General features: G+C 44.8%; 1 protein-coding gene across 7 annotated transcripts in view; it reads left to right on the plus strand.

Annotated features, from left to right (window-relative positions):
* The window catches only part of TRERF1 (transcriptional regulating factor 1), a 101077-nt gene that overhangs the window by 74471 nt on the left and 14068 nt on the right, over positions 1-12538 (plus strand). For 5 of the 7 annotated variants that reach the window (XM_082757099.1, XM_082757096.1, XM_082757100.1 and 2 more), the window contains 6 exons: positions 1743-3391; positions 4002-4051; positions 4799-4949; positions 5885-6133; positions 9530-9899; positions 11864-11924. In XM_082757099.1, coding sequence (XP_082613225.1) covers positions 2012-3391; positions 4002-4051; positions 4799-4949; positions 5885-6133; positions 9530-9899; positions 11864-11924 — 2261 coding nt within the window. In that variant the 5' untranslated portion in view covers positions 1743-2011. The remainder of the gene's footprint in view (positions 1-1742; positions 3392-4001; positions 4052-4798; positions 4950-5884; positions 6134-9529; positions 9900-11863; positions 11925-12538) is intronic. The other 2 variants (XM_082757101.1, XM_082757102.1) reach the window with 2 other exon arrangements.

A 12538-nucleotide genomic window follows, 5' to 3' on the forward strand; every position in this document is an offset into this window, starting at 1 on the left:
TAGTTTCTCTTCATAACTTTTAATAGGAAGTCTTTGAAGTTGGGTTGTGGCTAAAAAAAAGTCTTGTTGGCAGGCTGGCCGTTCATTGTTGACTCCTATCTTTTCTAATTGTACATCCATAAAAATCTGGAAGGGAGCGTGCGCGGAGCAAATACGAAGCGACGCATATTTCTGGAAGGGGAAATAAGCTTGCAATTATTTGCTGCCATTATTAGTCACATGAAAAAGTTACATACTAATGGTTGCAGATGGTATACACAAAAACTGTCTGTACACACTGAAAGCCTTCTTCCTTGGGAGCTACGGTTTTCTGTCATACATTGTGCTACAACGGAAAGGGGGTTTTGTGCCCGCAGCTATATATTGCTCTTATTTGCTGTTGCTAGCACAGGACTCGTTAATATGCATCTGGCAATGGTTAAAATTGTCTGTATCTGTGGCTTCACGTTTATTCATCCACATCAAGGATTCTCTTAGGTTAAAAAAAGGTAAGGAGATCGGTACAAAGGAGCCTTTGATGGAAAGTGTTACATGTAGAAAGGCAGATGTGAAAGGGCAGGGTTGAAGTTGTGGGCTAATATTGTTGTGTTCTTGTTCAAGTTCAGAATCACGGTTTGTGTTGAAACGTACTCGTGTGTGCAGGCACATTGTGCCTCCCTGCATGTGGATGATTGTAGGCACAGCGATCGCGTCGTGTTGTGGGATGGAGAAACAGCCTCGTAACGTGACTGCATTTGTGTTGTTGTTGTGCTGTTCATTGAAAACGGTACAGGCGTCGGTGAAGTGTTGTTCTGAATTGCAGTTTGTGTGGTGAGAAAGATAAATGGTTGCATTTAGCATGAATTAGTCTGTTAAAATAATGCAAACTGAAGAAAGGTAAGAGAGAAGAGAGGCTGGAATTCAGTGCTTCTGGTGTAAGGTGAGCGACCATAACAGATTTCCAAGGACTTATTTGCTCTTAGCATTGATCAGATTCCAAACAGGTGAGCAAAGAAAGCTGCAAGCATAGCTGCATTTGGGTAACTGTGCTTGTGATTTGGGGGTGTGTTTTTATTTATTTATTTACTTGTTTTAGGGTTTTTGTTTGTTCTGTCACAGCAATGAGCATTGGTCTTGCATCTTACTCTTCAGTGATGCTTTGTTTTCATTCCACTGGTGGATGCTTCCTGTAGGTACCCTGAAAGCTGTGAGAAGCTGTGGAAGGCTCTGTGCAAATCCTGGATGGCAATTACATTTATTTTTCTTTGTGTGTCCTTTTAATCTGAGTACTGTCAGCTTTGTTGAAAGCCCTGGTTTTCTTTTACCCTTCTTTTCAGGCCTTTGTGCAGGCGTCTGTTATTTTATGCTAGAAAATGGATGTGTTGCTTCTGACAAGAAAGCTGTAATGCTAGAAAAGGTGATTTGGCTCAATAGTTAACTGTCTGGCTAAAGCTAGTCACAAGAGAGCAATATGTGGCCAGCTATGGCTTGAATGCTCATATACTTCAGGAAGAAATAACTCTTGTTTTAGAAGAACGGGCCTTTATGGGTCTGGCAGAACGATTTTATCAGAGAACTAGAGAAGAAGCAGGATAGTGGGATGAGATGAAGTAATCTAACTGCTCTGGAATAGCCCAGCTGCTACAATTTTGCATATGATTATGTGTTTTGAACCAGGAGATTTTGCAGTTTGCTTTGAGGCAGTAAGGAGAACAGTTTATGTGGAAAGCCAGCACTTACCCTGCCTTTCTCTTGCCCCACAGGTGCCTGGCGCGCTGAACCTGTCACCGGTCTGTGTAAGATTTGCGCTGTGGTCCATTTTTTGAAGATGTGAAGCAACACTGAGTCTGCGATTGGAATTACTGACAGACTGGAGGAAATCTTAGTCCTTGCGATGCACACGGACATGCTGAACTATAAGTAATCCTAGCTTCTCTTCCCCTCCCCTCCCCTCCCTCACTCAGCTATCTCAGGGTTCATAGAGATTTCAATGGTTCGCGTGCCTGTAAGCTTGGAACAGAAGTGACCAAAAATGGGGGACCAGCAATTGTATAAAACTAACCATGCTGCCAACAGCAACGAGAACTTGTACTACCAACAGCACCAAATGAACTCCCTTCCATCGCTAAACCACAGTTACGGGACATCTGTTATGGATGCTCCCCAGGCGTCCCCTCTGTCCCCCCAGTTTCCCCAAGATTCAAGAGACAGTATAGCTTTGCCTGTAGGTTCAAAAAGTCTTGGGTCAATGGATACACCTAGACAAACATGGACGCATTCTGGCTCAGGAAACCATGTCCCAGCGAGGAACAATTTGAGTAATCAAAGCGCAATGTGGAGCCCCCTCGGGCAGGGGGAGTCTCATGACGGATACCAATATCCTTATTCTCAACCCAGCGAAAATCGGTCGCAAAAAATTACCAGTGGGGTCCTGCATAAATTGGACTCCTTTACGCAAGTATTCGCTAACCAAAATCTGAGAATTCAAGTCAACAACATGGCTCAGGTTTTGCACACCGAGTCTACGATGGTGGATAATCCTGGTGACAGCGCGCTCAGGCAGCTGCTGTCCCAGAAGCCAGCGGTTGAGCAACAGCCTGTAACTTCCAGTGTACAAAGATATCAACCAGTGCCACAGCAAACGCACCAGAATTTTGCAAGCACACAGCAAAAGCAGCAAATGCAAGTCATGCAGCACCAACAGTTGTACTACGACTACCAGCAGCATTTATCGCAGATGCAGATGCATTCCGCCTTTCAGCAAGGGCAGACGCACGTGCAGCAGGTGCAGTCCCAGCAGCTCCTACCGCAACAGATGCAGCACTTGCAGCAGGCTCAGTACTACGCTCAGCCTCAGCAGGGACATCAGCGGCTCTCGATACAGGAGATCCAGCAGCAGCAGCCACAGCCAACTCGGCAGCAGCAGCAGAGGCAGTGCCCGATGCAAATAGCTCAGTATTACCAAACGCAACCCGTCATGCAGCAGCTCCAGCAGCAGCAGCAACAGATGCAACTGCAGCTTCCTCCGTATCACCGGGAACCCGATCCAAAGACTATGCACGAACCCCACCAGTACCCTCAGGACCCGAGTCATCCTGTGCAGCTCATCCAGTTGGGAGCGGTGCCTCAGTATTGCTACCAGGACCCCCACGAGCAGTACAGGCACTTGTACCCGCAGGGTTTGCTGCAGCAGCAGCACGACCAGCAGAAGCAATACCCGAGTGAGAGCAGAGCTCCCTCTCTGAACTCCCACGTCGGCCTCACGCCGCCAGAGACAGCGGAGGATCCCGCGCGGCCGGAGATCAACTCTGTGGGTAACGCTGTCCCTCATCGAACTCTTTTGCCACCCTCGGGAGCTCATCTGAACAACAAAAGCTCTCAGCAGGACTCGCCCAGCGCCGGGTGGCCTCAGGTAGGTGGCATTTCAGATCCCTGCTCAGACAAACTTGTTCTGTAGAAGAGCAGCCAGGTATGGAAATGAAACTGCTGCGGGAGAGCCGGGAAGGTATGATGTGAGCAGTGGGCATTGCTTGGGTGAGTTGGGGAGCTGTGGTAACAGACTTTGCTGTCTGCATGGCTGGCTTGGCTACAGGCCAGGCTGGCAGCAGCACGAAACCACTGCTGTGGGGCTGCTGGCTCCCTCCAGAGAGGGTTCAGGGAGCTTGGGGTTGGGTTCAGGGGAGGAGGAACCCGGTTACAGCAAGGTGCTCCTGCTCCTTTTTCGACGCCTGAGGGCTGAATGTGCAGGAAGACTTAGCTCCTTGTTTCCAAAAGTAACACTGCTGGGTCAGAGGGAAGGCTTTGAACAGCAGGTGGGTGCAAGAAAACGTGCTCGCCATGCTCACAGGGGCACTGATTTGCTGGATACATGTAAGGCTCTCAGTTCAGAGGCCTGTAGTATTAAGAAAATCATACGCAAAATGCATGCATAAAGCTGTGAGGATGTTCATTTATGTATTACTATTTCCTGAAAAATTCTTTTTTGCCTTTTTCCCCTCGTTTTCCCTCTCCTCCTTTGATAGCAGGTGCAATTGTCAGACGGCAGACTGCAGCCGCTGTCGCCAGAACAAAGGTATTAATATTTTGTGTTAGTGGTTTAAATATGAGAAATACAAAGCAGTGCTGCAGCTTAAAGGGAGGAGAATGCACTCTGGGTAGGTCATAGATCTTACTCTTCTAGAAACATCTTTTTTTAGCTTTGTGGATATAAGCTTGTGTGATTTTACACTCCACACCCTTCTAGCAATAAAATCAAGCGCTTTGTCTTTCCCCCCCCAAAAAAAAACAAAATAAAAAAAGAACCAGGCAGGGGAACAGCCTGCACTCGGTGTTGAATTTGTAAGAGAAGGGCGATGATGCATTTAGATTTGTATCTTCAGCAGCAGGGACCTTCTGTTTTTCTTAAGGTCCTGCCTTTGCAGGGCTGAGGCATCCATCCCCCAGCCCTAAGTAGGGGCAGTACATCCAAGTACTCGCTGAGTGCTGTCACAGAGGGGAAGTGAAGATCTGTCACAATAGATCTCCTGGCTTCTCAGACTTTCCCATGTCAAGGGTCACCTTATAAAAGCGTGTTAGAGGGAGTTCCTACCTGAAGGTTTCCTTCTCCCCATCTTGGGAACAGCTGGCCTAGATTATCACCTGTGTATTCCATAGTACTCACCATGTGCTTAGCTGTGGCTTCATAAACATTTAGCTGTAAAATTTTATTGACTTCCTTAACAAAAAAGCTTCCTCTGCAATGAAAGGAGCATGCCAACCTGATGTCTCTTCTTCTGTTCCATGCTAAAAAACAAACAAACAAATAAAAAACAAACAATAGTGGCCAGAACAGAGAAACACTTCCTGAGAGAGCTGATGTGAAGAACAAGCTAACGTGTTCAATATGCTTGAAGGAGTTTAAGAGTTTGCCTGCTCTGAATGGTCACATGAGATCTCATGGAGGAGTACGAGCATCTCCTAACTTCAAACAGGTAGCAGTTCATTTTACTTCAGTATTTGACTCTCTTCTTTCAATGTTGATGTTTGCTTGCTTTGCCACGCTTTGCTTTGCTGTGAAAACCTGTTCTCCTTGGCGCTGTTTTATGTCACACCCTGTGGAAGTAGAAATACACAGAATTCTGCTAATTTACAGGCCAGAAGTCTTGCTTAAAAGTGAGAGAGTGGTGGAGGACAGAACAACGTTTGTGCCTCTTTGTGTCTCTGCACATTACAAACACACGACGAAGTCATGGCACAAGCTTCTGATTTTTTCCCCTTGTGTTTGTTTATTATATTAGAAATATCAGGAACATCAAGTCTTCCTTATTTTCATTTGGACTACTTAGATGACTAAGGGATGTTTATTGGAAGCATTCCCAGGCTTTAATTGAAGGAGCAGGATTGTTGAATCTTTGACAGCTTTCTTCCCGAGTGTTTTAGTTCTATAGGTATCAACAAATACCAAATGAAAAATGTGGGTTTAAATTGTTCTGAATAAAAATAACTTGCCTGTCAATCAGTTTTTCAGTGTCCTGATATGTTAAAAATTCTCTCTTGATGGGGAGAAGTACGGGAAGGCAAAGAGCTACCACAGTTACACCATCTGTATCTCTTTGTTTTTAGGTGGGTGATGGGGAATTCTGCGTTTATAGAGATCTAAAAAAAGGGGCACATCTTCATTGCCCATTCTGTGAGTGATCTGTAAAGATGCTTAATGTGGTTGTTTATCACCGAGGCTAAATCCTGTATAGGAGTTGCAAGTAATCTGCCAACTTCGTTCAAGGCAAACAGAGTCCAAGAAGCAAGGCTCTTGTGTGTTTTGTAACCCTGGCCACTTCTTTTCAGCCACGGTGCATACGTTGTGTAGTTATCGATCCAGAAGCAGCCCTCCCTCACTCGGGCTGAAAGCCTCTAATTGTCTGTACAGGATGAAGGAGAGAAACCACCACAGCAGCCGCTGCCTAAAGAGGTGGATAGCCTCGCGCCCATCATCATGCCCGTGTCTGTCCCTGTAAAGCTTCTGTCACCCGAGCCCAGCACGCAGCCCTCTGCCAGCACTGCCACAGTCAAAGACAAGCCTGCCAACTCTGTGTCAGATGATGAGATGCCCGTTCTCGTGAAGATGACTTACTCTCCACCGTGCAGTCCAAAAGTGGCCAACCCCTGCTCGTCCTCTGTGAGTGCTGCATTTCTTGCCACTAACCGTGCTGTGCTTGTTAAATCCCTTTGCTTGTAGTGCTGCTGTGTTCTAAAATGCCCGTGTTTTAGAGTATTTTCTGGAATCCTAATGATGCCTAAAAAACAAAAAGAGGCCGTGGCATTGTATCATTTCTTCCTCGGTCCTTTGAAAATACTAATTTTCTCTTTACTGGGGAATCAAGACTTAGCTGAAAATAAGCCATTTGAAATTGGAATGTGATATTCTTTTTATCCCACTAGAACAAAGGGATTTAGTATCTTTTTACTGTTTTTGTTTTTTCCTTTTCAGGCTGCTTTGTTTTTACGTTATTGCTTAAATTTGGCAGTTTTATTTCTTCCTGTTTTTTGAGTCAGATATATGTGCTTCTCATTTCAGCTGTAGATAGGAAGGCACTGTGCCGTACTTAGTGCGTGCTGTGAGCCAGTATGAAGCTTGCTGACTCGGAGTTTTAAAATGAAGTCATTTTTCCCTTTCCTTCTGCATGCATCAGATCTAAGGGTTAATCATTGGGAATTCTGACATAGGAAAAATGGCTGTGCATAGTGCTTTCATTTCGCTCATAAAACTGAAATTGTCAAGTAGCACGAGGAACTGATGAGCCCTTGAATGAGATGTGAGAACGCTCTTTATTGTTTTCCTGAAGAGTCCTGGAGCAAGCAGTATTATTTTGTTCACAGTCCAGTCCAGGAATAGATGCTGCTCATTGTTTTGAATCTGTGCTCGCAGACTACGCCATGATAAGGGATTACTGGGGAGTAGAAGTACTCTACTTATCCATAATATTATCTATATAATAATGTGGAGAGATATTCCAGTGATTTTTATTTTCTCACCAGTAAGATGGCTAAATGAGGGGACAGCATACACCATCATGGGTGGCTCTTTGTAGTATTTGTATATTTATCACCCTCCCCTCACCCTTCACTCAGAGATGCCCGCTAATTTAAATACACAGAAAATCTTTACTCTCTTCCTCTCAGATGGAAATTTTACACACAAACTTCCACTCTGCTGTGGAAACCAGCATCTCACAGTACTTAGCTTGTAACTTGCCAGTGCAGTTTCTCTTTTCTATTTCTAGTTTGTGGAGAGGAAAGGGACAGTCTTTTCTGAATCCATGAGCACTGAGTGGGAGATCTTCTCTAGAGACATCAGAGTAGGTGGCTTGGGCTTGTGTATTTCTGCAACGTTTATAAAATGACTGTGATTAAATCTGCCAGAGTTTGGCTAAATGCATGTTCATTCACTCAAAATTAAGCTTGGTAGTCTTTGTTATTGCCCAAGCAAACTAAATTCAGTTTCCTGAGTTTAGATCCTAGATCCTGTATTTTATTTAAGTAGCAGCATTGGAAACATTCAAACACCAGAAGATCTGTAGTTCTCTTTTCTTCTGTAAAGGTATTGTGCCATTGGAGACTAATTTTCTTCTTTAACCAAAGACCTGAAGCCATGTTGCATTTGCACTGTGCTTTGAGCTGCCCAGAAAATTGCTCACAAATTCATGGAATTAGTAGAAGTCAAGCAGCAGAAGGACGTAAGTCTTCAGCAAGACTATGGGATGCTGGGTGTGGTGAACCCAGCAGTCAAGTGAGGTCCATTAGGGTCTACCCAGAGTGGATTTGTTGAGCTGGGGCAGGTGGAAGCATAAATTCTTGAATAATGGACATAAGTTTCTGGAGCTTCAGAGTAGTGTTGAGGTGATTCTGCACTAAAAAATCCATGGACACCAAGATCTCCTTGAATATTCAGTGTGGCCTTTTTTGAAAAGAGTGTTGGTGTACTTAGGTATACTTAACTGTTTGAGATGTCACCTTGGCTGGTTAGTTGATCTTACACTAGTGAGAAGAATGCCAGCTCTTTCACATTTAAAGAGCAGAATAAAACAAGCCTTTAATCGAATACATAGATCTGGACTTATATTTTTTTGGGGGGTTGGAGGGGTTGCTAGTTTGTTGTTGTTTTCTTAAGTTTAGAGTCTTTACACTTTCACCTCTGTGAACGCTAAATGTTCACCATCGTGGCGGGCTGTCTGTGACTGTAGGTAACCCTCACCCTCTTGCTGTTCTGAATGCTCGTTATTTGTAAAATTCTCTGCAAAGCTGCACTTTTTCTTCTGCTAAAGGAAAAATTTTCTGAAACCTAACTTTTTTGGAGAGCAAAACCATCAACAGCTGTTGGAGAGGATACAGCCATGATCTAACAGAGAGGACAGGACCTCTGTAATCAAAAACATTTCCACAAGCTGGAACACATTAATGTAAGGGATAAAGGGTGACAGTGCTAATGCTTCTTTAACATGATTTTTATTGGGTGAATGTGATTCTCAGGAACCACCCATGGTGTAAAGATATATATTGTATAAACATACATGGTAGTAATTCTTTTACATAGTAATAGTACTTACAGATGATGCAGACATTCTGGAGTAACCCTGTTTTGTCTGTCAAAAATTTTCTTCCGCTTTCCAGTTCAATCATAGATCTCCAATCTGTGCACCTTAAAGCAGCGTATTTACTACTGTGTTCATCTACCAGCTTCTGTACGTTTTTAAAGCATAATCTGAAAACCTATTTCTTACCCACCCTCAGGATAGCCAGATCCTAGGTTTGCACAACTGTTGTATCTTCTGCTTTCTGTGATTTCTAGGGATTTAGTATTAAATGATTTTTAACCTTCAAATTTGAGGAGTGTTTGAATGCCTGAATTTCCCAAATGGTTATCTACTACCCTTTTTTTCCTCCAAGAAAAGAGGAGAGAGTTAAATTCAGGATTTGTTGCAGCTGGACTGTGCTCAAGCTGATGGGAATGTAGTGATAAGAGGCGAAGAATTTGAATTTATTACATTTTTCTTCCTTTCCTGCTGCTGAGTGCTGCAGTAATTTCACTGAGCTCATACGTCCTTCCTAGTCAAACAAAATAAATGCATCGGAAAACATCTCGTATAAACTTCCTAATAAACCGTGGCTGGATAGTGAAGCAACTTGCAATAGCCTTTGTGTACTCAGTGCAAATTAAAGTGCCCAGGGTGTTCAGGTGGAGCTGAAGGGTGTGGGAGACCCGTGGCCTGAGGGGGCTGTTCTTTGCACCTTCAAAAGCTGGCTGCAGCCTCTCCAGGTCTGTGCCTCCAGCTCAGCCCTGCCTTGACCCAGAGGGATCCATGTGGGAGGTGAGGGTAATTCTTCCCGGCTCTCCTCTTTCCTCTGTGGTTTCTGGGTAGGACCAGATACCGTACTGACCAGTACCTGAATATCTGCCTGCTGGTAACAGCATTTCTGTGGCTGTATTCTGTGCCCTAGGCTGCAGGGGATTGCGTTCAATGCAAACCACATGTAAGCGTGGCTAAATATTACAGTTCCGTATGTTTTCCTTTAGGAAATCAGCAAAAAACCTCATCAAAGTGCTTCAAAATTGGAAGAAAACTTAAAACCATTGCAGGACAAGAAGAAGTATCGGCACAGACCCGAACCTCTCTTCATACCTCCTCCTTCCTTCAACTTCAGCATGTCCCACTCCGGTGCCATGCTGTACCAGAGTCAGCTCCGCTCTCCCCGCATCCTCGGAGATCATCTGCTGGACCGGCCGCACGAACTCCCCCCCTACACTCCACCACCAATGCTTAGTCCCGTTCGGCAAGGCTCCGGGCTCTTCAGCAGCGTCATCACGTCATCTCACAGCACCTCGCACGCTCAGCTGCCGCTTACGCCGCTCACACCCACTCCACGGGTGCTCCTGTGTCGGTCCAGTAAGTGCTGGGTTTACAGGGGGGCAGCGTGTAGCAGACAGCGCCGAGCTCTTTCCTGGTGGTACCACACTGAGGGTTTTATGTGTGAGCACGCCTGTGGCTGGTTGTGTTATGTCACAGGACTAGTCTGTCTTCCTCAGTGGTTTTGCATTGGATTTGGGAGCGGTGGTGTTACAAGCACGGAGTGAACAGAGGGGCCTAACCAGTGAGAAGGGCCGAGATCTTTCACCGTGGTTGCCTCCAGGAAGGACTGCTGTGCCTCTCCATGCAGCAAGGCCGTCTGAGATGGAGGGAAGAGATTAGTTTGAGCCTTGGGGTTTTGTTTTTCTTCGGTGCTTCCCAAGAAAAGGTGGCTAACCATACCTGATCATGGTGGTAGAGACATGGGCGTGACATTTGTTACCTTTAACGATTTAGACAGTCTTTATGGCTAAATATTGAGAAAGGGTAACTTTTCCATAACAGAATGGAAGAAGCCTCCCAGTAGAAAGGAGGTGGTAACTGTGCTCTGAGTCACTCCAGACACGGTCACCAAAGGCTTGTGTATTTTGTGATGGTTGCCTGTGCTATCATAGCAATACCTTAGAGCTCCCATTGCCCTTCTTTCAACTCCTTCTTAGCTTTGTAAAATGCGCAGGTTATTAGCACGAAAATGCAAGGAGTAAGCTAAAATCTTACTTACCAGACCACCACCTGTGTCCTGTAATCCAAAGAAAGTGAAGCTCCTGTCACTTTTCCCACTTCTCTCTTGGAGGTCGGTTACCTATCTCTCCTCTCATCAGAGCCACTCTGGCTTGGGAGACAAGCATGTGACAAACTCTTTTTAACCAATGCTGATGTGGTTTTGGTTCCCTGTTCTCCTTTCTGCGCTGCAGTACCACACCAGTGCTGCTCAAATGATGAAAAAACATGCTGGGTGGCTTTTTGTTGGAGGCAGCAAAGGTAAATGCCATAGCCTGTCATGCTTTGGGGTAGGCATGAGTAGACTCACAGATTTATCTTACGTTGTCCTTCCTGTCTGCCTGCTCTTTTTTGGAGAAAATTGGGAAATAGAAATCAGGACTGGCCATGTCCACCTTCAGGAAAGTAGTTTGTGCACGAATCTTTTGTCTTCTCATAACCTCATTAAAATCTAGTTGTTAGTTTCCTCAAAAACCAAAGCAAAATGGAAACTCCTGACTGGAGGGTTGGGGTTGCATTTTGCTGTAGAATTATTTACAAAATCATTTCATCTCACAAAAGATGTTCTCAGTGCTTCAGTGAAAAGATGTTTTCAGAACAGTTGAAGTATCAGCACTTCTGACTTGCAGTGGTTACAGTTGTGAGTCGAATAGGACAAAACTGTAGGTCAGATAGGAGAGAGAGTGAGGAAGAGTTAAAGCAATAGCTTTTCTGAAAGGGGGAAAGACTGCATGGCAAACAAGCCAGAAGATGCTGTAGCTATGAATGAAGGTACATCAGAGGTGCAGCGTTGATCGGTACAGTCAAAGGTGGAGGGGAGGTATTGCAGAGCTACAGCTACAAAAGCCAAAGTAAGAATTGCTTTAAGGAACCTAAATCATTGTGTGCTCTTTGTGTTCAGCTGTTTTACCACCCTGACTAATGTTCTCCTCCAGACCAGCAGAGTATAGAGAACATAGAGTTATAGAGTATAGAGTTATTGTTGATGGTATGTGCTTTAAAGTGAACTTGTTTTAGCCTCTCAGCTATTACTTAACCCTGTGTATTGCGCCTGATTACTCTTTTACACGAGAAGTACACCCGATTATGCAGGAACTAGGTAATTTTGAGCCAAACACATCCCAGGTGCTGCTAGCTCTCCCAGATTTAGCCTGATGTCTCACCGATTCCTGCAGGATGTTAATAGGAAGGTGGCAAAATAGCCTGGGTGGTGGAGCATCAGCAGGGATACTGTTGTTACCAAAATATGTTATAATCACCCCGCACTCCAATCTCTGTTTCAGATAGTATTGATGGAAGTGTCATTCCAGTGACGCCTGGGCCCGGAGAACAGACTGTTGAACCGTAAGAAAAACAATATTGCTTTTGTCACTGCTTTTATAGACTAGCTCCAACCTAGAGTGCGTGCCCTGAAATATTTTGAACCGGACAGGTAGTGTTCGGCTGCCTGGATGTATGTTAGTCTGGATGCGTTTAAGGGTACTCGGCGTGATGGCCAAGGACTCCTGGAGGAAAGCGCCCGTGGGAGATGTGGGTGTCGTGGTTCTGAAATGCTTGGTGGGAGCCACTGAAGGCGGAAAACAGTTAATGATGGCTGGAGAAAGGGTCACAAGGAGAACATATGCTGCTCCAGTACTTTTGCTATTTTATATATATACATATATGTAGATACTCTCTGTGGAGCTTTGGAGAGAGGTGTCATCTGGTAGGTTCCTCAGGGCAGTCTGCAAACAACATTACCCCCCTTCTGAAGCAGTAATGTCTCTGCTTTCTGCCAGAGTCCCATTCTCTATGGAACAGAAAGCTAGCATTTCCTGCACCCAGCCTCTTTGCTGCTCAGCATGTATATATACCAGCTTGGGTTTTCTTTATCTGTAAGGTACGGTGTCTCAATATAGTTTAAATTGTGTATGGAAATTCTGGTTTCCCCCCGAGAGATCAGTTCTCTCTAATATTCA

The sequence above is a fragment of the Aythya marila genome (assembly GCF_965140915.1).
Source record: "Aythya marila genome assembly, chromosome: 3".
In the NCBI taxonomy this organism is placed as follows: Eukaryota; Metazoa; Chordata; class Aves; order Anseriformes; family Anatidae; genus Aythya; species Aythya marila.